Genomic DNA, 23,040 nt, shown 5'->3' with positions numbered 1-23,040 from the left:
GAACTATCTTGAATAGATTCATCGACCTCTATTCCACCTTCTACTTCTAACACATCTAAGTTATCATTCTCACATTCTCACAGTAACTGGTGCTTCCTATATAAGTCAGATGAGCTTTCCACTTGTGGGGGAATTAGCCTTAAATGTTGCCTATTTTCAATTACAAAAGGTTAATTCTTTAAGACAGAAGTACAGATTGATAGATAACTTTTTAAATAAGTGAACTTGTACCTGTGATAGGTCTTTATTTATGCAGAATTGTTCAATACATACCAGTGTGCTATTCGTTTCTCAACATCCGATAGTTTCTGCAATGTCGACACCCTAGTGGTCGTGAGCGCTGTATAAAAATTTCAAACTCTCTACAAATCTCATTCCCATGGATTGTATCTTCATTATGCTCATCCCTATTAAATCTAGTTTCAATTCCTGTTAAATACGTTGAGCAAAAAGTTAAAGCTTCATTCATTACAAATGCTTCTGCTATGCAACCCTCTGGATGAGCTTTGTTTCTAACGTATTGTTTTAACGTCCACAACTTTTGCTTCATATGGCAAGTTTCCACTCGCTTTTCCTTATGCCACATCATTTCAGATGCGATAAATTTTGATGAGAACAATCACTTCAATCTCGGTATCAATGGAAAATGACGTAAGATCTTATGGGGAATATTTTGACTATTACTATTGTTGTCTTTATACCGCGACTCACCACATACTGGACAAGTTTGAAAGTCGATATATTATTTCCAAAACAATATACAATCGTACTTGCAAGCATGGATGGACTCGTATCCTAATCTTAATCCTCGTAGTTTTCTCTTTGTTTCATAAAATTAACTAGGTATGTTTGCACCGGTTGGAAATGCTACCTTTAATAGTAGGAGTAACATATCAAATGATTTATTACTCCACTTACTAAGCACTTTCATATGCATAAGCTTGATCAAAAAATTTAGTGATGTAATTTATGTACAGCCAGTGTACAACTCTTTAGTTGCCTCATTCATCAAATCCTCAAATTCATTGGAATGGTCCCCTTCGTGATCGTTCGTTAGTACTCATGAGAAAAATTTTCTTGATCATCTTCTTGATCATTTTCTACCACTGGACCTCTCAAATTGTCAAGAATATCATTTATCTCATCATATTCCCTATTATCATTATACTTTCTACCTAAGTCATCACAGAGCGTAATTATATCCCTTACAAATCGATCTAAATTTGGAGGGTCTCTGTGATGTACCCATTGACTATAAGTAGGAGATATCCCATTGGTGAATAAGTGGTGCTCTACTACGTTCAATAACTACCACATTACATTCTGGCAGTTTTTGCATGGACATCTCATTCTTCCAAACTGGTCAATGTGACATTTTGCCACTTTTATAAATTGCAAAACTTCTTCTATGTACTCTCTTGAAAACCTATCTTTGAGCTTAATCCAATCCTTATTCATTCTAAAGTTTCCAGTCCCTTGGGAATTCAACAAAAAATTATCACAACGCAAACAAAATATTGGAGTGCATAGGGTTTTAAGATTTATAGGGGAAAGTATAGCTTAGCCTATTGCTTGAATCCTAGTTTGCTACAGGCTCATTTTGTCCATGAAAAATGTGAGGGCTTACGACCCTTTCTTGGGCATGGAAGATTCTTCCTTTTCTTTGATTGGTGATGTTATGATAACTAGCTTTATCCAAAAACTTTCATGATAACTAGCTTTATCCAAAAACTTACTTCTAACTTTTATAGTTATAAACTCATACATACACTGATCATAGACAGAAGCACCACAGGACATAGTTGTCCTCAACTTATAAATTTCTAACGTCGACATTTGTTTTGGCTAAAAATCGGGCCAAACCTACCTCCTGGCATCCCTATCCATTAAAAGTTCCTAGAATCTCTAAACATAAAAAGGGCAATGTTGTGAAAGTGTAACTGATATTTTAAAAAACATAACATATATTGTGCAAAAAACATGGAAACAGTAAAAAAAAAAATTTTGTTCACAAACATTGAGTTTAAGAAGAGACTATGGAAATAATAAGAACAACATAGAAAGAACATTCCAAAACAGCTAGAGACCAAATAAATTACATACTTTTTATTCCATAGCAAATAAAAAAGGAGTTGGAGTCGAGTCTCTATATCTACTTGTTTAATTAAGGAGAATTTATTTCTTAACACAATCCTGTTGTTGAATAGAGTATATACTTCAAAATGATTAGTACAATTTAGATTTCATAGGTTTCACATGAACTTTATTAGAAAAATTGGTACGAAATAAGTTTAGATCAAGGGAATCGCTTTAATTATTACTGAAATTGGACACGAACTACGATCTCAGAATTTAAACTAAAAATTAATTGAAAACATTCAATCACAGTCAAAACTTAAAGCAAGTGTATCATCAAATAATCCATACATCATTTTCTAAAGTAACTTTCGAGACAAATTTATATGGTTCCTTTTCCATACACACTAAATAATTAATTTCATTAAATTGGTTCAACATCTATTTGCTTTCTGCCTCAACAGGTCACCAAGAAGCATTCGATACACAATATCTTCCAACACATACTTTTGTTTAAACAAACTTTTCTTGAAAGGTTATAGTTTAAAATATTTTTCTTTTCCTACAAGAATTTTGTTTTTAGAGTACAGAGAATTTTTCAACACAATATCTTGACACCGTTGCGACTGGTATAGTAAAGCTTCACTACAAGAATTTTAAAGATTTATAGTTCAAAGTTACTCATTGTGCTTCTGCTTTGCTCACCAAGATGCATGGCGGGACTCGATGACGGTGTTGCGACTGGGCGACGAGCAGCACACTCCGGTAGTGACGGATGGGATCACGAGCGACGGCGAGTGGCGGCTACGGGTGTCAATGACAGGCGATGACGAGGAGATTGGGCGCAGAATGAGAATCCAGAAGAGAAGAAGAGAACCAGGGGGGTTGCGGCGTATAATGAGAAACAAAGGGGGTTAAGGTTCTTTTTTAATCGCCATCCCATTCCCAACGTTTATGAAAAATGTCTGGGAAAAATTAATGATTTTTATTTTTTATTTTTGGAGCAAAATTAACATTTTTGAAAATTGGAAAAAAATGTCGAGAAACTCTTACTTTTCCCGACAGTTTTACAAAACGTCGGGAAAAGAGATGATTCCTAATGTTTTATAAATGTCGTCGTGTCCATTTGGCTGACCTTTTAAAAAATTAAAAAAAATGTCGAGAACAAGGATTAAAAATCTCGCTAAGGACCTACTATTCCCGACGTTTTTAAAAACGTCGGGAATACGTCGGGAATAGTGGGTTTTGCCCGACAGTTTATTCGTCGCAAAAAGTGGGTTTCTCCCGGCAAACATACTGTCGGGATAACCGTAAATTCTTGTAGTGTTCGATCATAATATGATCTCATCTTGATTACATGGTGTAACCGGATTGAGAGAAAACTTGGATTGTATTGGAATGTATGAAAAGATACAAATGACCACCTATTTATAGGAATAAGCCAAAGGACACGGGTAAAGCTAACAACTTAATTACCTAACTAACTATTTTAACAAAAAATAACTAAGGTAATTACTATTAGTTACATCATTACATATCAAGAAGATATCTCATTTTAAGCTAGCACTTGGTCTCATATTTTATTTTACTACTACAACAATAAAATTGCTTAAAATGATCTCATTTCTAACTTACACGCAAGTCATAGAAGCGATTGCTCGTGTGAGAGAGCCAATCTACTGTCTGACATACTTTTCATTAAATGTACTAAACATTTTGTGTATGCATAATAAAGTACAAAACTTTATTCCATAGTTTAAAATACACAATACAATTTGTTCAAAATTACAAACTTAAAGCCTTCGCAATCCTAAAGATTTAATGTGGCTATTAAATACATATCTAGGAATAGACTTAGTAAAGGGGTCCGCAACCATGTTGCTCATTGATATATATTGCACATTTACTTTCTTTTGTGCAATCATATCTCTAACAAAATTGTATTTGATATCTATGTACTTTGTCTTAGAGTGACATTTGGTATCCTTCGTGAAAGTTATAGCAGCATGACTATCACAATTTACCAATACTGAGTCAGGTGCACTTTCTTTAAATTCCAAATGACTTAAGAATCTCTTAAGCCATACTGCTTCTTGTACCGACACTGAAAGTGCCACAAATTCAGCTTCCATTGTAGACAAGGCTATACAAGTTTGTTTCTTGCTACTCTAAGATATTGCTCCATTATTGAGTAAGAAGACATATCCCAAGGTGGATTTTCTTTCATCCATATTTCCTCTCCAATCAGCGTCTGAGTAGCCTTCTAATTCTTAATTGTTTACTTGGTAGCACAACGAATAATTCATAATGTATTTGAGATACCAAAGTATTCTCTTAACAGCCTTCCAATGAGATTTGCCAGGGTTTGACTGGTATCTGCTTACCATGCTAACGGCAAAACAGATATCTGGTCTTGTACACATTATAGCATACATGAGGCTTCGAATAGCACTCTGTTAAGAAACTTATCTCATGAGCTCTATTTCTTCCAGAGTCGTAGGACACATTCTTTGACTCAAATTTTCGCTTTTTGTGATAGGAGTTTCAATGAGTTTGCAGTATTGCATATTAAACCTTTCAAGAATTTTCTGGATGTATTGGCCTTGTAACAGGGCAACATCCTTTTGGAGCGATCTCTTTCAATCTTAACTTCAAGTATACAAGCTGCCTCACCAATATCTTTCATTTGAAAGTTTGAGGACAACCATTCCTTAATGGCTAACACATACTCCTTATCATTTACAGCCAATAATATTTCATCTACATATAGTGAAAGAATCACAAACTTATCTTTGTTTGTTTTGACATACACACAGTGGTCCTCATCGATCCATATGAAAACCATATGAAATGATTACTTGGTGAAATATGATGTACCACTGTCTCGAAGATTGTTGAAGGCCATAAATTGACCTCATTAATTTACATACTTTATCTTTTTGTCTTTCGGTAACAAAACTGATGGGTTGCTGCATGTAAAATTCTTCTTCTAATTCACTATTTAGAAATGTTGTTTTCACATTAATTTGATGTTATTCCAAATCTAAATTGGCAACTATGGCTAGAATGAATTTTATAGAGGTAAACCTCACAACATGTGATAAAGTCTCACCATAGTCTATTTCTTCCTGTTGTGTGAATCATTTTGCTACAAGTATGACTTTATGTCTTTCAATAGAGTCGTCAGCCTTCAATCTTAAGAATCCACTTGTTACCAATTGCTTTCCATCATTTTGAGAGATCGACTAACTCCCAAACATTATTAACTTTCATTGACTCCATTTCTCCGTCCATTGCTTTCATTCATTCTTCTCTATTAGGACATCGAAGAGCTTCCTAAACATTTCTCGGCTCCTCATCATCATCGGGTGTAATCATATAAATTTCATCGTAAAAATGACGTTTCCATATTCTACCACGATTACTGTGTCTTATTTGTGGTTCTGTTGATTGTTCACGTGTTGATTCCATTTAATCACGTGACAACTTGTCAATTGAGTCACGAGTGGTTTGTGGTTCGTCCAAATCACACGTAGCATTTAGATATCTCCCACTTGGATGAGATACTGTTGATACAGTACTGAGACTATCCCACGATGGATTTGAAGAAAGCAAATCATTTTGATTATAATTTTCAAATAGGGATATCTCATCATTGATCTCACCTCTCCTTTGAAAATCATTCTCTAAGAAAGTAGCATCTCATGATTAAAATTTAGTTACTCTCCCACTTTCTTATTCACCAATGAACACGTACCCTTTTGAGTGTTCCGAGTATCTTATAAATATACTATTTTTACCTCTTGGACCTAATTTTTCATGTGGATGTGATGACTCATGTACATAAGTAGCACAACCTCATGCCTTTAGACCACTAAGGTCGGGTTTTCTACCAGTCCATAACTCATAGGGTGTGGAAGCAATAGATTTGGAAGACACATGATTAAGAATATAAGCAGCGGTCAATAGGGCATCACCCCAAAAGGTGATTGACAATTTTGCTTGAGCCATCATTGACTTGATCATTTCAAGAAGAATTCTATTTGTTATTTCAGCTACTCCATTCTGTTGTGGTGTTCGAGAAGTAGTTAGCTGCCTTACTATACCTTTTTCGTCACAGAGCTGCCTAAACTGATTAGACAGATATTCACGCCCTCGGTCAGTTTCTAAAGCCTTAATCTTTCTATCTAATTGATTTTCCACAAAGTTTACAAATTTTCTAAAACATTATAATGCTTCAGACTTGTGGGAAATCAAATAAACATGACCATAACGTGTGAAATCATCTATGAAAGTGATAAAATATTTACTTCCATGTCTAGCTTTTATACTCATAAGTCCACAAATAACAGAATGAATTAATTATAATGGAGTCTTAGCCCTAGTTCCCTTACCAAATGGTTTTATTTCCATTTTTACCGCTAGACAGCTTTCACATAAAGGTAATTCTATTTTGTCAAATTGACCTAATAAACCTTCCTTAGCCAATCTAGCCATTCTATGTTGACCTATATGACCTAATCTAGCATGCCACATAATCATGTCAACATTGGCATCAACAGATGATGTTATAAGGGAAAAACTTGCATAATTGTAAGATATCGTCTCAACAACATCCAATACAATAAAACCATTAAAAATAAATCCATAACCATAATGTATATTGTTCAAAGATAGAGTTAACGAGTTTCCAGTCAAAGTAAAAGTGTAACCAAGTTTGAGAAGGACAGTAATAGAAAGCAAATTTCATCGAATATCAGGTGCATACAACACATTATACAGAAGTAGAGTACGTCTATTCCGCATGTTCAACTTGTAGGAACCAATTCCCTTTACAGGCACTCTGGCATTGTTTCCTACATACAACCACCTAGCTCCTGATGGAATTCGACGAAATTCCACATACACCCCACAATCTTTAGCTACGTGGTTGGTTACTCATAAGTCTACAGTCCTCAGAGAATGAGGGTCAGTCAACAAAACAGAGCTGGAAACACAACTTTCAGAAATAAAGAATGAATCTTAAACATTTTGAAAGTTCGTACCTTCTTGGGTTCAGTACACTCATGAGCATCCCTTTTGGTGACATTTATAGCACCTGATGTTTGGTTTCTTGTATTTAGTACGAACCTTGGGGCGTTTTCCTTTACTCTTAATAATTTGACCTTGCTTGCATTTCTTGATCTTGTGATCTTCTTTCTCCTAAAAAATTTCTTGATGTTTACACTTGTACCCTTTGTTCCCATAAGAACTAGAGCCAACCACATAGGCTTTAATGTTGTTAGGTCGCGTTGCCTCCATACGATCTTCTTTCAATCCAAGATGACACGTAACATCATTAAGAAGTTTAATTACCTTATCACGAGTAAGATGCACCTCCATATGCTCTCCGTCATAGGAAAAAGATCGAATATAAGATTATATTTAACATGCTGTTCATTAGTCAGGACATGACTAGGTTCTTTCAACTAACTAATCACAATAGTGTCAAGCATGAAGATAAGTTGACTGACATTGGTGATAGAAGTTTCACCAAATTTCAACTTTAACGCATCCCACATGTCTTGGGCAAGATCATAAGAGCGAAACTCACGCATGACATCTTTGTCCATGCTGCTCAGCAACGTTATCCGAGCAAGTGAGTCTTTCTTCTTCCAGACTTCATAAGCCTCTTTGTCCCTCTTGTATTGAGCACTATTGCCCTCCTCAGGATCAGTCAACACATTGCTTAACACTTCTAGAGCTTCTTGCTCTTCCAGTACATACTGAATTTTCATTGCCAAAATTTCATAGTTATCCCCATTAAGCATCTCCCCTTTGTTCAATTCAACAATTATATTTTTTGAAGCAGATGCTATATTTTCAAAGTCTACTGGCTATATTAGCACATTTATCAATTTACATACATAACACTTGTTGCATCCACACAACTGTGTTGACAACACGTGCAAGTATACACGAATCGTCGGTTGTAGTACGTAACGAGGTCGTATCCACAAGGATTTTTGGTTTGTATTTTAACGATAAAAGTAGATACCAACAAATAAAAATGTACAGAGTTGAGTGTGTATATTATCTAGGAGAAAATAAAACAGAGTAATAATAAGACGACATAAACTTGCAAGGGACGATAGTATTGAAGCTGTCAACACAAGAAAGCAGTAGCACAGAAAGCGATAACGTGGGAATAACAGATATGGAAAAAGCGGGAGAGATTCAATATACTATCACAATTTATCAACCTACCCTCTAGCGTAGCTAACATCTATTAGTGCCTAGCTCGACTCGGTTCCCTTCCGAGACACCCCAAACATGAGTAATTACAACTCCCGTTGCTAAATACCCAAGCAATAAACTCAAGCTATAGGCATGATTAGAGGACCCCATTCCTGAGTATTCTTATAGCTATAAAAAAGCACTAATCACAAGCAAAACAAATCAGAACCCACAAGCCCTTCCGGGTCAATACAGAAGCTAGCATACACGAAACAACGACCAACAGTAATGCGACGATTTAAGAAATAAATTCAGATTTGCTTAAGAATAAATGTAGCAGATAGAGGTTTGGTCTTAAGTCAGTTACAACATGTGAACCTCCCCCAAAATGGGGTTTAGCTCATAATGGGTGAAGAAAACAGAATGGAAGAAGAAAGAATACAACCCATAGCAGAAAAATGGCTAAATGACAGAGAAGAAGAAGCAGACAGGTCGTTCCAGCAAGCGAGCTTCCCCTTTCTAGCGTCAGCTCTCCTCCCGAAAATGGGTATATTCCGTTTCCTTGTCTTTTCAGCTCTCAATTTTGTCTCCATTTGGATCTGCGTGCCTGTCGGCTAGGGCAACATTCCTTTTAAATATCGGGTCTCGTTTTTAGGGCACCCAGTTGGAGATTGTACGGACAAAGTGAATGCCATGTTTTTGAATTAACTGTACGGACACTCATGCTCCAGCTTTTATATGCTCTGACTTGAGAATGCTTTGACTTTTCTTCTCTGGTTCAACACTTCCTTCTCTTCTTAACTCTTCTTTAAAAACCTGTGCAAAAGAATCACAAATACGAGAGTTTATGCTGTCTTTGGCCAAAGTTCACAAGACTAAGGATATTTAGCTAAGAATTTGTATTTGAACACTATTCATGCTAATTCTGACCTAAATCCGACACACTTTGACATTTTAATGCACATTTTCACCCAAATAATCACCAGAATAATTCTCTTTTGCAGAGTTATGACACCCCCAAACTTGAAATCTTGCTTGTCCCCAAGCAAGAACATGCATTTCAGTTCAGACAATAAAAGAAGGTATGGGAAATTTTTGCACTTCAAACAATCTAGTCCTCTGCCTCAACCTTCTACTTCTAGCCAACTATGCGAAAGCTTAAAAACTCTGCTAAAATACTTCAGCTGGAGCAAGGGAATGAAAGCAGCTCAGATTTGCTCATACTTTGGAAGATGCTATTTCTAATCAGCCCTAACTTCCTTCTACTTCCCAACCTCAAGCTTAACCTCTCCTAGAAAGTCCTTTCTCAAACTACCTTTCACTAGCCTAAACCTTTAACCTTTGTGCTGCCAACTTGGGCTTCCTCAACCATGGGCTACTAGCCCTTCCTTATCCTGCAGCCTCTTTATTCTCTGGATACGGGCGACTAGCCCTTCCTTTATTGCGAGCCTTTTTTTTAATATATGGGATGAATTACAGGATTAAAAAGATTCATAGTTATATACAAGTGTTACTAAAGATGTAAGAACTAAAGTTTCACTCCCCCCAAACTTAAAAGGTCGCATTGTCCTCAATGCGGCTAAGGACATCGATGTTACAGTGCTTTAGCACGCCCCCAAATTTAAAGCGAAAGTGTAATAAAGTTTAATGAAATTTGCTAGTTGGAAATATTGAAGAATATGATGGGCTAATGCTATCAACTAAGGGGAACTTAGAGAAATCCAGGCTAACTATACAAAGATAAGAGATGGCTTCGAATAGATGGCCTTTGAAATTCTTCTCTAGGGTAAGCGTTGTTTGGGTTCAGTACTGCTAGAGGGATGGTAAGGCAGGGGTGAGCAAGCATGGACCAAATGCTGGGGCAAAAGAAAGCTAGCTTGCATTAAAAAGCTCCAGCATCAGCAGACATACTCCGGATTAGCAGGCTCTAGCATAACGATGATTCATAAAAGGCAAGGCAACAGATAGAAGATGAGAACACAGAAACTTCCAGAACTCCTAATTTTTCATTTAATATAGGGGGGGGGGGGGGGAGGGTTACAATCTGACTGACAAAATAAAGTAAAAAGAACTAGTATTAATATTGAACTACTGAACATTAAAATAAAAGACAGAAATTTAAATGCAGAAATTTAAAATGCATAAATTGAAATCTAACCGGGGGGGGGGGGGGTTAAGTTTTGGTTAAGACAAAAGGACAGGGACTTCCTTTTGCTGGTCAAACGAAACTTTCTTCTTCACTTCCTTCTTCCTCTGAAGAGTCGCTCATAGGCTGATCTTCCTCTTCAGAGCTGCCGGATTGCTCCAGCAATACCTTCAGACGGTTGGCACAGCGATGCTGACGGGGCTGCTACTTGAAAATGCTCCAATACTGCCAGGATTCTCGCATCTCTCTTCTTCGCCTTTTCAGCAGATGCAGATTACGTCTTCTCCATTTGTGAGAGCTTCTTTTGCATTTTTACGAGCTGGGCCATCATTTCATTGATGGCCCAGATTCCAAATGAATGAAAACGTGACTGAATTGGTCCCGGTCACTCTTCGGGACGGAATGGAAGAAGGGAGGAGATTCTCGAACGAGGAAAAGGATCCAATGACTTCGAAAGAATTGAACGAGGAGCCGTATGAGGTGAAAATCTCATGTACGGTTCTGTCGAGTGGCAGTAAGGGTGACTTATCTGTCAACTTTTCCACTATCACCCCCAAAAAACCAAACTCGGCCACATTCTGCACAGCTCCACGACGCGTAGGGTCCTGGTTCATCAGCCTTTCCACCGTGCTTTTATCTATCACCAATTTGTCCTTGAAGGGCTCTTCGTCATACAAGATGGGAACATCTCTGTGAAGGTAGAGTTTGGTGATAAGGCTCGGGAAAAACAGACGGCCGTTTTTTTTTGTTGCGCACTGCGTGATCTCTCGATGGATGAGCTGTCCGACATCAATGGAGCGACCTTCCAAAATATAGGCCAACAGAAGGACTCTGTCCTTTGTAACAGACGAATCATGCGTGGTAGGCATGACCCGACTCTTAACGAAGTAGAGCCAAACGTTGGCTTCCCCCGTGAGTTGACAAGATTTCATTGATTGGGCTCCCTTGGCCGTCACTTGCCATACAACACCCTCAATGCCTACTAGATGTAGGGCATTTTCAAGCTCCCGCACGAAGGGCTGCTGGATCATTGAATTGAACTCAGCTTCAGGAATGTTGGGCAGCTTAAACAGTTTGTTGATCCTTTCCGGCGTCCAATCGATTTCAACCTCCCGCACCGTTGTGTGTCCCACTCTGTCGGGGTCAAAGTTGGCGTAGAATTCCCTCACGATCTCCGGCAAAACCGGCATAAGTGGAGCATAGAAATGCTCCCATTTTAACCGCGTGGCTCCCTCCTTCACGAATTGGGGCATGTCCGCCTCCACAAACCCTTTTTCCAAGTACAAGTCCCTTGTCTTGATGACCCTGTAGCTCGCCCTCACTTCCGAGTCGACAAACTTCTGGAATGCCGCCTGGCTCGTAGGGACTACCGTGATGCACTTATCTGAACTCGGGGTTAAAGTAATCTGGGAAACAGAGACCATCGGGCTGCGACGTTTTCCTTCAGATGCAGAAGTGGATTTTGTGGCTTTTGCTTTGGCAAGGGCCCGCAGAGGCACTTTTTGTGTTTTTCTCTTTTGGGCTGTGTTAGGGCTTGGGACAGATTAGACTGGCCGCTTAGTCTTTCGCGTTCGCTAGGCGGGTCCATCAGTGGGTACGAATTTGGATGGAACAGGCGATTGGATTTCTTCGATGAGAATGGGTGGAGGGATGTTGGTAGTTGAAGGAGGGGTGGTCGTAGGTTGTGGAGTTTGTGGAAAGGTAACCGGAGGGGGTGGATTGTCAGTAACGGCGGGAAGGTTTTGAGTGAAAGGGGACAGGGTGGTGAGCTTTTCTGGGTCTTTGCCGGCAGTCACGGGTTCATCAGGCTGGGCTTAGGAAGAGGAGAAAGTGGGACCAGGGGCGTTTACCTGAGAGCTGGCGACAGGAGGAGGTGGCGGCGGAGTCTCAACGTCAGCCAGATTGTGCTCTGAGCTGGTGGGGCTTTGCTGGGTAGGGCTCTGCTCATCGGAAGCCTCCGGCGGGATGGTTTCAACAGCCTCCTTGAAATCGCCGCTCGACCCAGAACTTGCCGAGAGTTCTAGCTTCAGCACTCTCTTCTTATTTGCTTTGTGCTTGATTCTATGCATTTTGGATTAGGGTTTTGGGAAGAAGAGGGTTTTAGGAACTTAAAAGAAGAAAGGGGGAGTGGTACGGTTATGGTGCAAAGCGGGGAGAGAAGAATGAGGGAGACGTGGGTCTTAAAGGAAAACAGAAAGTTGTTGTGGCCCATTAAAGAAAATATCTCCCTCGATTTTCTTCCAATTAATGGAAATAAAATTTCCCCCTAAAATAAAAAGTAAAATCCCTCAAAATCTCTACCAATTATGAGTTCTTCCCAAAACTTTAAAGTGTTACTTACCTCTCTCATTGGAAGCTGAAATTTGCCATAAATACCTTTCTGCATGTCTGCCACGCCCTAGCGCTTCCACCTGCCTTGTCCTTTCGCGCTAGCGACATCACTACGTCATCACTGCATGCCCATTTTGAAAGTTGTCCACCCAACCTGACTTTTAATTACTTCCCCCCTAAAAACTAAAATGAAAGCTGATTAATGTTCAAAATGGCAGATAAAAAAAATGAAAAATCTAAATTTCTACATTCAAAACTGGGGAGCAATAAAACAATTAATCATTAAATCTTGCTCCCTTTATTCCGTTGTTGGTTTCTCAGTCCGTGGCGAAGTGGTGAGCTCCAGCATCTTTCACCACGCTGCCTCCATAAAAATGCTTCAGTCTTTGCCCGTTCACTGTGAATTCTCTTCCCGAGTCCATCTCTTGTACTTTAACTGCTCCATGGGGAAATACATGTGAGACCAAAAATGGGCCTGACCATCTCGATTTGAGCTTCCCTGGGAAAAGTTTGAGTCTTGAATTGAAAAGCAACACTTGTTGCCCTTTTTCAAACCTTCTAGGATTGATTTTCGCATCGTGCCAGCGCTTCATCTTTTCTTTGTATAATTTCGCATTCTCATATGCGTCTCTGCGGAATTCTTCAAGTTCTAGCAATTGTAAGCGGCGAACATCTCCAGCAGCAGCATAATCCAAGTTTAACTTTTTCACAGCCCAAAAGGCCTTATGCTCCAGCTCCAATGAGAGATGGCAAGGTTTCCCAAAAACTAATTTGTAAGGAGATGTGCCCAGAGGTGTCTTGAATGTTGTGCGATAAGCCCATAAGGCGTCATCCAACTTCATCGCCCAATCTCTTTGATTTGTGTTAACCACTTTTTCCAATATGCTATTAATTTCTCTATTAGTTATCTCAGCTTGCCCATTTGACTAGAGGTGATAATCTGTGGATACTTTGTGTCTGATGTTATACTTAGTAAGGAGAGATGCTACAGCTTTTTTGATGAAGTGGGAGCCTTCGTCAATAATCACCGCTCCGGATGTACCAAATCTCGTGAATATTTGCTTGTGGAGAAACTTTGCTACCACTTTGGCATCACTGTTGGCGTATGTGACTACCTCGACCCATTTTGATACATAATCGACTGCCAATAAAATGAAGAGGTTTCCATTGGATGGAGGAAATGGTCCCATGAAGTCCATGCCCCATACATCAAAAAGCTCCACCTCTAAGATGTATGTGAAAGGCATCTATGACCTTTTGGAAATATTTCCAACTCTTTGACATTCATTGCAATGTTACACTAAATTACACGCGTCGTTAAAAATGTGAGAGCATAGTTCAGTGTATCGAACGCCTGCAAATAGACAGATGTGAAGTTAAATTCTTTATCAATCTCAAGCAAAGAACAAAGAGGTTTAGAGATTTTCGAAAAGTCCTTTATGAATCTGCGATAAAAACCGGCATGCCCCAAGAAACTGTGAATGCCCTTGACATTCACAAGTGGGGGCAATTTCTCTATTGCTTCTATCTTTGCCTTGTCTACTTCTATGCCGTTTCTGGAGACTATGTGCCCTATCACAATTCATTCTTGCACCATAAAGTGGCACTTCTCCCAATTCAGGACTAAGTTTGTTTCTTCACATCTTTGCAGCACCCTCTTCAAATTATCCAAACATTCTGCAAATGACTTTCCAAAGATTGAAAAGTCATCCATAAACACCTCAACTACTGATTCCACCAGGTCAGGAAAGATGGCCATCATGCCTCCTTTGTTAAGCACACACTGCACTTGACTTACCTACTCGCTATCTGAAATCAGATATATGATCCCTGCATCCAACCACTTGATAATTTCTTTCTTTACCACTGTTGGGATTTTCTCTACCTTTAAAAAGATTAGAGACTCGTGCAAGCGCATACGGTCACAAGTAATACTCGGAAGTAATCCAAGGTCGAATCCTCAGGGACTTGTTGCTTTTCAAAATCAAGTAATGCAGTGAAATAGTTCAAATATGCAATTGTGATTTAGGAAGAAAATAATGGTGAAATGTTGTTGTTTTGGGTTTTAACTATCAAGCAATTTAATGAAACTCAACCTCCTTGTCTCCTACCTTAGTTTTGATGCAAAACATGGAAAACACACTATGTTGGGAAAATGCACCAGGCGCAATTCCTGACTTTTCTTGGGATTTGAGTTATACTCTTTCACTACCGCTTTTGGTTGCTGCAGAGGCTAGGGTAACCTACAATCATATTCCTATGTGTGATTACAATCCTAGAGAATATCTACCAACTCATTTGCATTATGGGTCAGAGGGCCTATTCCTAGGACCATATTTTATGCGCTTATTCCTAAGTCACATCCCATCTTGGTTTCCTATTATTTTACCTAACTCACCTTTCCCAAGGTTGGACTTTAGTGTATAAATCAAGTTCCCACTGGCCAAATGGAAAAAAGACGTAAAGAGAAGTTTTTAGAAACCAACCCAAAAAAGTGCCAGGCGCAATCTGGCCAAAATCCCGAGCGTGTTGAAAATCAAATCATTTGACTAAGGCATTCCACAAGGAGGTTGATAACTAATTTAGAACATAATTAAATGAAAGTAAATGCACGAAAACATAAAGAAAGTATTTTTCATTGAATTTAAATGAATAAATAAGCCGTACAGGGAGTTCAAGCTTAACCCTCTTCTCTCTCGAGCGTGAGGGGAGTTGAAACTCACTAAAGAACTTTAAAAGAACAGAATGAACAAAGAACGGAAGTAAGAACTCGAATTAAAAGCACTACGAAAGGTAAAAGTGTGAAAAACGAAGAAATGAACAACTAGAACATGAACATAATCCCTAAAAACGTGTTCTACAACTAGAGAGCATCTAAAAGAAGATGAAATGAACCTTGGAAAGGATGATTTGCTGAGGGATGGATGGCCTTATTTAATAGCACCATAGGTTGGTTGAAACTCCCCTCTATTTTAGGTGGAAAAGGGTTGAGATTCACCTAACCACCTCACTTGGACTTGGACTCACGGTTTTAAACATGTGGGAAATGTCCTCCTTGTCCTTCATTAATCAAAACGTGCATTTTGACAAATTGCCCTCCAAAAATGCGCCAGGCGCAATTCTGCAAAAGACAGAATTCTGTTATTTTCTTCCAACTTTGACCGCATTTATCTCATATTTTTCCTAAAGTACCATAGTTTGACTTTTATGCATAAATAATCTATGTATGTTCTACTTTAAGAATATGTGGTTCTTTTTGTCAAATAATAATGGGAAATGGGTCAAAAACGTGGTCAAACAGGGCTACCGACACATGTTTCTGCAGTAAAAAGTCAACCACCTCCTTCATAGCCGGATTAAGTCTACCTGAGGTTCTATAGAGTTTTTGAAATCCTCCTCTAGCACTATCTTATGCATACAAAAGCTGGGGCTTATCCCCTTGATATCCGCAATAGTCCATCTAATTGCTCTCTGATGTGCCTTGAGTACATTCAACAACATCTGCTCCTTTTCCAAGGGTAAGTCCGCTGCTATGATGATTGGCAATGTCTCTAATAAATCCAACAAATCCTTTATTGGTGTTCATGAATTCTGATTGGACATCTTCTAGTTCCTCTTCAAATGCATCGGCAATACTTTCAGCGTCAACTGCTTCTAAATGCTCCAGCATGGCTTCTGTTTCCAGCTCCTCCATTAATGCTTCATCCAATATCTTTAATACTGAGCACTCTTCTGATTCAGCAGGAAATTTCATGGAGTCATGCACCGAGAATTTCACTTCTTGATCCTGCACACGCATTGTGAGCTCTCATTTGTGGACATCTACCAAAGCTCTCCCAGTTGCATCATAATCGGAACCTCCTTATCTGCATCATAATCCAAAATAATGAAGTCAACAGGGAAAATAAATTTATCTACTTGTACCAAAACGTCTTCAATTTTTCCCTCTGGATGCGTAATGGATCGATCCGCCAGCTGCAATGTCACTGTTGTGGGCCTTGCTTTTCCAATGCCCAACTTGTAAATTGATAACGACATGAGATTGATGCTGGCGCCTAGATCACATGAGGCAAGTCCTATCTGTTGTCCTCCAATTGAAACTGGTATGGTAAAACTCTGAGGATCTTTCATCTTTGTAGGAATTTTGCTCGTGAGTGTAGTGCTGCAAGCTTTCGTCATTGCTACAGTCTCATAATCTCCCAGCGTTCTCTTCTTTGTGAGTATTTCTTTCAGGAACCTCACATAATTTGGCATTTGCTCTAGAGCCTCCATGTTCACGTGCAGTTGCTTAAAGACATCAAAAAACTTCTTGGATTGAATGTTTTACTCCTTTTTCTGCAACAGTTTGGGATATGTGGCGCTGGCCTATATTCTGCTGGGACATTTTCATGTTCTGCCTGATTTTTTTTCTCGGGCACTTTATTCTGTGTAGACCCTGTCTCAGGTGTTCTAGCAATTAGTGGATTAATTGGTTGTCTGTCTGAGGCACAACTACTTTTGCTGACTCACTGCCCTGTTCTGATTGAGTTTCTCCCTGGTCAACTTGAGTAGGTTCCTTGATCGATGCTGGAGCATTCGGGTGCGCTGGAGGTAATGCTTTCCCACTTCGCAAAGTGAGGGCCTTGCATTGTTCCTTATCGTCTCTTTTTGGCACTTCTGTATCGCTAGGCAATGTTCCAACCGGTCTGCTCTTCAAATCCGTAGCTAACTGGCCTACTAACAATTCTAGGTTCCTTAATGATGTAGCTTGGCTTTGAACAGTGGCATCATTATTTGCCATGTATTGCTTCATCAACTTTTCCAATGATGCAAATGATCATTCTTATTGCCTCTGTGCTACCATCTGTCCTTGATTCGCAAAACCAGGAGGATAACTTACCTTCTGCTGAAATGCTGGAGCATTGGATGTTCCCGCATTGTGTCCTCCTTGATTGCCACTCCAACTAAAATTGGGGTGATTCCTCCAGCCAGGATTGTACGTGTTCAAATACGAATTGTTTATATTATTCTGCGGGTTCCCCAAATAATAAACTGACTCAGGATTTCCGGGGCAGTTGTTATAATGGTGGTCTCCCTCGCAGAAAGAACAAGAAATCCCTTGAATTTGATTGACATTAGCCGTACTAGCTAATGCTCCAACTAAACTTTGTTGTGTCATACTCTTCAATACCAAGTCCGTCAGATTCTCAATCTTTAAATTCAATGCAGTATATGATTTAGACTAAACTAGCCCCTTACTCGATTTTCCTTGAACAGCTCTAGGATTAGACCATGAGTGATTGTTTGATGATATTCTTTCCAAAATATTGAATGCTTCAGCATAGGGTTTTCCTAGCAAAGGCTCATTTGCGGATGCATCAATTACTAAGCGTGTGGCATCATCCAGACCTTTGTAATATGTCTCTATCTGGATGCATCTTGGGATCCCATGGTGAAGGCACCTCTGCAATAATCGCTTGAAACGCTCCAAGGATTCACTGGCAGATTCCCCAGCAAATTGCTGAAAGTTGTTGATCTCACTGCGATACTTAGCGTTTTTGCTGGGTGGGAAGTATTTCATCAAAAACTTCTAAGTCAAGTCATCCCAATTTGTGATAGACTCTGAAGGAAGGGTCTCCAACCATGTTCTGGCTTCATCTCTAAGTGAATACGAAAATAACTTAAGCCTCAGCACTTCCTTGCTCAATCCTTCATCCTTGAATGAATTGCAAACTCCCATAAAGAATTTCGGATGCTGATGCGGGTCCTCCGTAGCATGTCCATGAAATTTACCCACTGTCTGGAGCATCTGAAACGTCACTGGTTTCAGCTCAAATTTGAAAGCTTCAATTTCTGGCTCTATGATAACTGGGTTGAAGTTGTAGAATGTCGAAGCTGCATATCCTCTGATTTCCTTGTCGATGTCGTCTGCTAAGAGTACAACGTTGAAAGGGGGCACTGCTACATCAGGGTGAGTAGCGACAGGAACCCTATCTACTATTTCCTCTATTCTCACATTTGGTCTTATAGGCGCATTAGGTTGAACTGGCGGATTTATTCTGTCCATGTTGGCTGCTGCCTGTTCTCGCCTCTGCACTCGTATATTTATGTGGAAGGTGCGCTTTATTTCGTGATCAATAATATATTATAATCCTTCGTAATCGTTCATGCACCTCGCAAAAACACACAGCAAAATACAAATGTGAAAATGAGAAAGATCACTTCAGCACTGTATCTACAAATATCAATGTTAAAATAAAATCGCAAAAAAATCCCTGGCAACAGCACCAAAAACTTGTTGCGTCCACACAACTGTGTTGACAACACATGCAAGTATACACAAATCGTCGATTGTAGTACGTAACGAGGTCGTATCCACATGGATTTTTGGTTTATATTTTAACGATAAAAGTAGATACCAACAAATAAAAATGTACATAGTTGAGTGTGTATATTATCTAGGAGAAAATAAAACAAAGTAATAACAAGACGACAGAAACTTGCAAGAGATGATAGCATTGAAGCTGTCAACACAGGAAAGCAGTAGCACAGAAAGCAATAACGGGGAATAACGGATATGGAAAAAGCGGGAGAGATTCAATATACTGTCACAATTTATCAACCTATCCTCTAGCGTAGCTAACATCTATTAGTGCCCAACTCGACTCGGTTCCCTTCTAAGACACCCCAAACATGAGTAATTACAACTCCCGTTGCTAAATACCCAAGCAATAAACCCAAGCTATAAGCATGATTAGAGGACCTCATTCCTGAGTATCCTTATAGCTATAGAAAAGCGCTAATCACAAGCAAAACAAATTAGCACCCACAAGCCCTTCCGGGTTAATACAGAAGCTAGCATACACGAAACAGCGGCCAACAGTAACGTGAAGATTTAAGAAATAAATTTAGATTTGCTTAAGAATAAATGTAGCAGCTAGAGGTTCGGTCTCAAGTCAGTTACAGCATGTGAACCTCCCCCAAAATGGGGTTTAGCTCATAATGGGTGAAGAAAACAGAATGGAAGAAGGAATACAACCCATAGCAGAAAAATGGCTAAATGACAGAGAAGAAGAAGCAGACAGCTCGTTCCAGCAGGCGAGCTTCCCCTTTTTGGCGTCAACTCTCCTCTCGAAAATGGGTATATTATGTTCCATTTGTCTTTTCAGCTATCAATTTTGTCTCCCTTGGGATCTGCGTGCCTGTCGGCTAGGGCAACATTCCCTTTAAATATCGGGTCCCGTTTTTAGGACACCCAGCTGGAGATTGTACAGACAAAGTGAAGCCCGTGTTTTTGAATTAACTGTACGGACACTCATGTTCCGCCATCGCTATGCTCCAGCTTTTAGATGATCTCACTTGAAAATGCTTTGACTTTTCTTCTCTGATTCAACACTTCCTTCTCTTCTTAACTCTTCTTTAAAACCCTATGCAAAAGAACCACAAATACGAGAGTTTATGCTGTTTTTGGCCAAAGTTCACAAGACTAAGGATATTTAGCTAAGAATTTGTATTTGAATACTATTCATGCTAATTATGACCTAAATCCGACACACTTTGATATTTTAATGCACATTTTCACCCAAATAATCACCAGAATAACTCTCTTTTGGAGAGTTATCAACACACCACCCTTTATTATTTTACAATTTCAGATAAATTTTATCATAATTATTTTGTTCAACATCAAGTCAAAATTTCACTAAGTTTCCAAATCATCGTCAATGTTTAAACCAAATAATTATAGACAAACTTATCACATTGTAAAATAAATAAATACTTTACCCAAAAAAATATACGAGAATAATGAGACACAATCATCATTCAAATGGCCATAGTAAAACCCCGAAAACAGGCACAATTTTTCATTTAGTATATATATAAGTAACAATACATACATAAACATGTACATGAAAACATTTACAATTGCATCCGATGAATAGGAAATGAATTTTTAACAATTTCATAAAGAACTGTTGGAATTTTGTGGTTGCAAACAACGATTCCATGTTTATTTCGGTTGAGACAGATCCTTTCATCATAGAGTAAGGTTTTCTGCCTTTCCAAAGCAGCTCGTATACTGAGCTCATAGACAAAAGCTTTGGTCACTATTTCGTAAAGGTCATCTCCACTGTGTCAACTCCAGAGATTATCTAAGAAGATCTTAAAGCACTCAAGAGGTAAGAGTGATCTTAAGACACTCAGTGTTTGATCATCTAGCAGTAAACCTCCTTCCCAAATAATAATTTGAAGCTGATTATTAACTTGGATTATATATTGGACTAAGTATATTAAATCCAATTCGTGACCTGGTTCAAAAATTATAAGGGATAAGTCTTCTATCATCTTATTCACTACATCCCTCCTAACTTTTGTCCTAGGGTGATTATGACTCACCAAAAAAAAGGATAAAATCACCACGAGAGTAAAAATAAAAAATAAATTGTGTTGAAGTATTAAAACAGAAAATCATGTAACAATTAGGTGATTTGGAAAGGTGGTTAGGGGCATACTTTCTATGTAAGAGGTCTAGGGATCATTTCCCATATAAAGCAAATCCCTTTATAATTCATATAGATACAAGTGCAGTAGTTTTAGGATCCTAGTTTTGACAATTAGGAAGTTAGCGACCTTAGGATAGTAGTTTTGACAATTAGGAAGTTAGCGACCTGACAAATAGTCTCAAGATCTCAGTGAACAATTTCATCATAATACTGAAGAATCAACATATATCAACAATAACAGTTTCATAGGCTTCACGCTTCTTTTACAAATTTTCAAACTGGCGCAAAGTTGAGCAATGATACATCGGGGCAAAATTGTAACTGCATTATACAAAGCTTTAAGACAAAGGTCATCTTCGTACAAAATTTTTCAATTTCGAGTAGTCTTCAACATTGACAAAGTGCACTATGCAACATCCCATAAACAGGCTACACTTTGAAAAAAAGAGAGGCCTTTGCAAGTCGATTGAATCTACTGCACATCGAAGCTAATGCTAAAAAGACAGCTGTAGTACATACCTATAAAGAACTATTTTGAGGCTAAAGGCGAAAAAGAAAATTTTTGTCGAAGATTTTGAGCTAAACTCAAAGAAGTGGCGAGGTAGACGAGATGAACTCTTGGAGAGTTATGCAACCAATTCTCAAGATTATTTATCCAAAGAAATTGGTTCATTTTAACTCTTCTTTATACCAATCTTTAGAAACTATGAAGTCTTTTATTGTTCAAGAGATTTGCCACAGGATATGCTTGAACTCTTATATCTTTCTCTTATTTTTCTTCTAGGAAGAAGGAAACTCATAGTTTTTCTTCATCATTAAGCTTTGTTGAAAAATCATGGTTCCCATCCTCAGTTAATCCTAACGTCAAATCCATTTTCTTGTAACCGACCTTCTTGTCAATTATAAGGTCGAGGTTATAAAGCAGTTTAATCAATCAAAATATACAATGCTATGAATTACTTTTGATAGTTCTCTAAACTGACACATGAGATACATCTAAAAAAGAATCTCCATCAAATCTGATATGGTTGAGAAAATTACTTTAATGTGTATATCTATTATGAAGTGAAATCATTCATTAAAAAAAAAAGTAAAAGAAAAGGAAAAAGAAAAAGAGTTGACAGGTTTCCTCCAATGTCGACATTATTGTTTTTCTTTGCTACATATTTGCTAATAAGAAGGATAAGAGTAAACAAAGGACAATATCTTTTCAAATATGGAAAAACTTCTTGTTCTCTCAACCATGTTTTCACAAATCATGCATTAACATCACTTGCATATATATTCTTCAAAAAATAAATCGTTTTCATATCACGGCTAAATATTGAAAATATGAATATCATGCATTCATCTATCGCTAACGCGCTATGCATTCGGAGTTACATTAATTAGTTGTGCCAAAGTAAATATGGATACCATGCATAAATATGCATTGTGCATTCATAGTCACATTCCATTATTTGAGCTAAAACAAAAATGAGTATCATGCATACATATTGCATCCATCTAACTTATAGTAGGCATATACATTCTTGCATCATGTATTGAAGGTCAAATTCGTTGGTTAAGCTAAATCAAAAATAGATCATATGTTCTTACACATTTCCAGGTGATAAGAATAAATGAAAAATAAAAGGGAGCATCATTTGTCATTCATGACATTGGGGTAGTAGACATTTGTAGATGCACCCATCATTCTTGTAAACATCATTTACGATAAGTACTGCATACTACCATTGGAAGTTCACATTCGCATGAACACGTGACTTTCGTTAGTCTTATCATCAT

The 23,040-nt window shown here is 38.4% G+C and overlaps 2 protein-coding genes across 2 annotated transcripts; both read right to left on the bottom strand.

Moving 5' to 3' along the window:
* Nucleotides 1-13,086: 13,086 nt before the first annotated feature.
* On the bottom strand, nt 13,087-13,611 carry LOC148209146 (uncharacterized). Its single transcript, XM_088117427.1, has one exon. It carries the CDS (start codon nt 13,609-13,611, stop codon nt 13,087-13,089), a length of 525 nt encoding a protein of 174 aa, XP_087973553.1.
* A 2,980-nt stretch (nt 13,612-16,591) lies between these two features.
* On the bottom strand, nt 16,592-17,041 carry LOC111014154 (uncharacterized). The gene has a single exon (XM_022288781.1). It carries the CDS (start codon nt 17,039-17,041, stop codon nt 16,592-16,594), a length of 450 nt encoding a protein of 149 aa, XP_022144473.1.
* Nucleotides 17,042-23,040: the final 5,999 nt, after the last annotated feature.

This window comes from Momordica charantia (genome assembly GCF_013281855.1).
Source record: "Momordica charantia cultivar OHB3-1 chromosome 9 unlocalized genomic scaffold, Mcharantia_2.0 BLBB01000009.1, whole genome shotgun sequence".
In the NCBI taxonomy this organism is placed as follows: Eukaryota; Viridiplantae; Streptophyta; class Magnoliopsida; order Cucurbitales; family Cucurbitaceae; genus Momordica; species Momordica charantia.
Note: the sequence above shows the minus strand (reverse complement) of the source record. Positions and strands in the feature narration are given on the sequence as shown.

What these genes read in the sequence shown, in the direction of transcription:
- LOC111014154 (XM_022288781.1), bottom strand. Translation starts at nt 17,041, where the DNA reads ATGGAGGCTCTAGAGCAAATGCCAAATTATGTGAGGTTCCTGAAAGAA.
- LOC148209146 (XM_088117427.1), bottom strand. Translation starts at nt 13,611, where the DNA reads ATGAAGTTGGATGACGCCTTATGGGCTTATCGCACAACATTCAAGACA.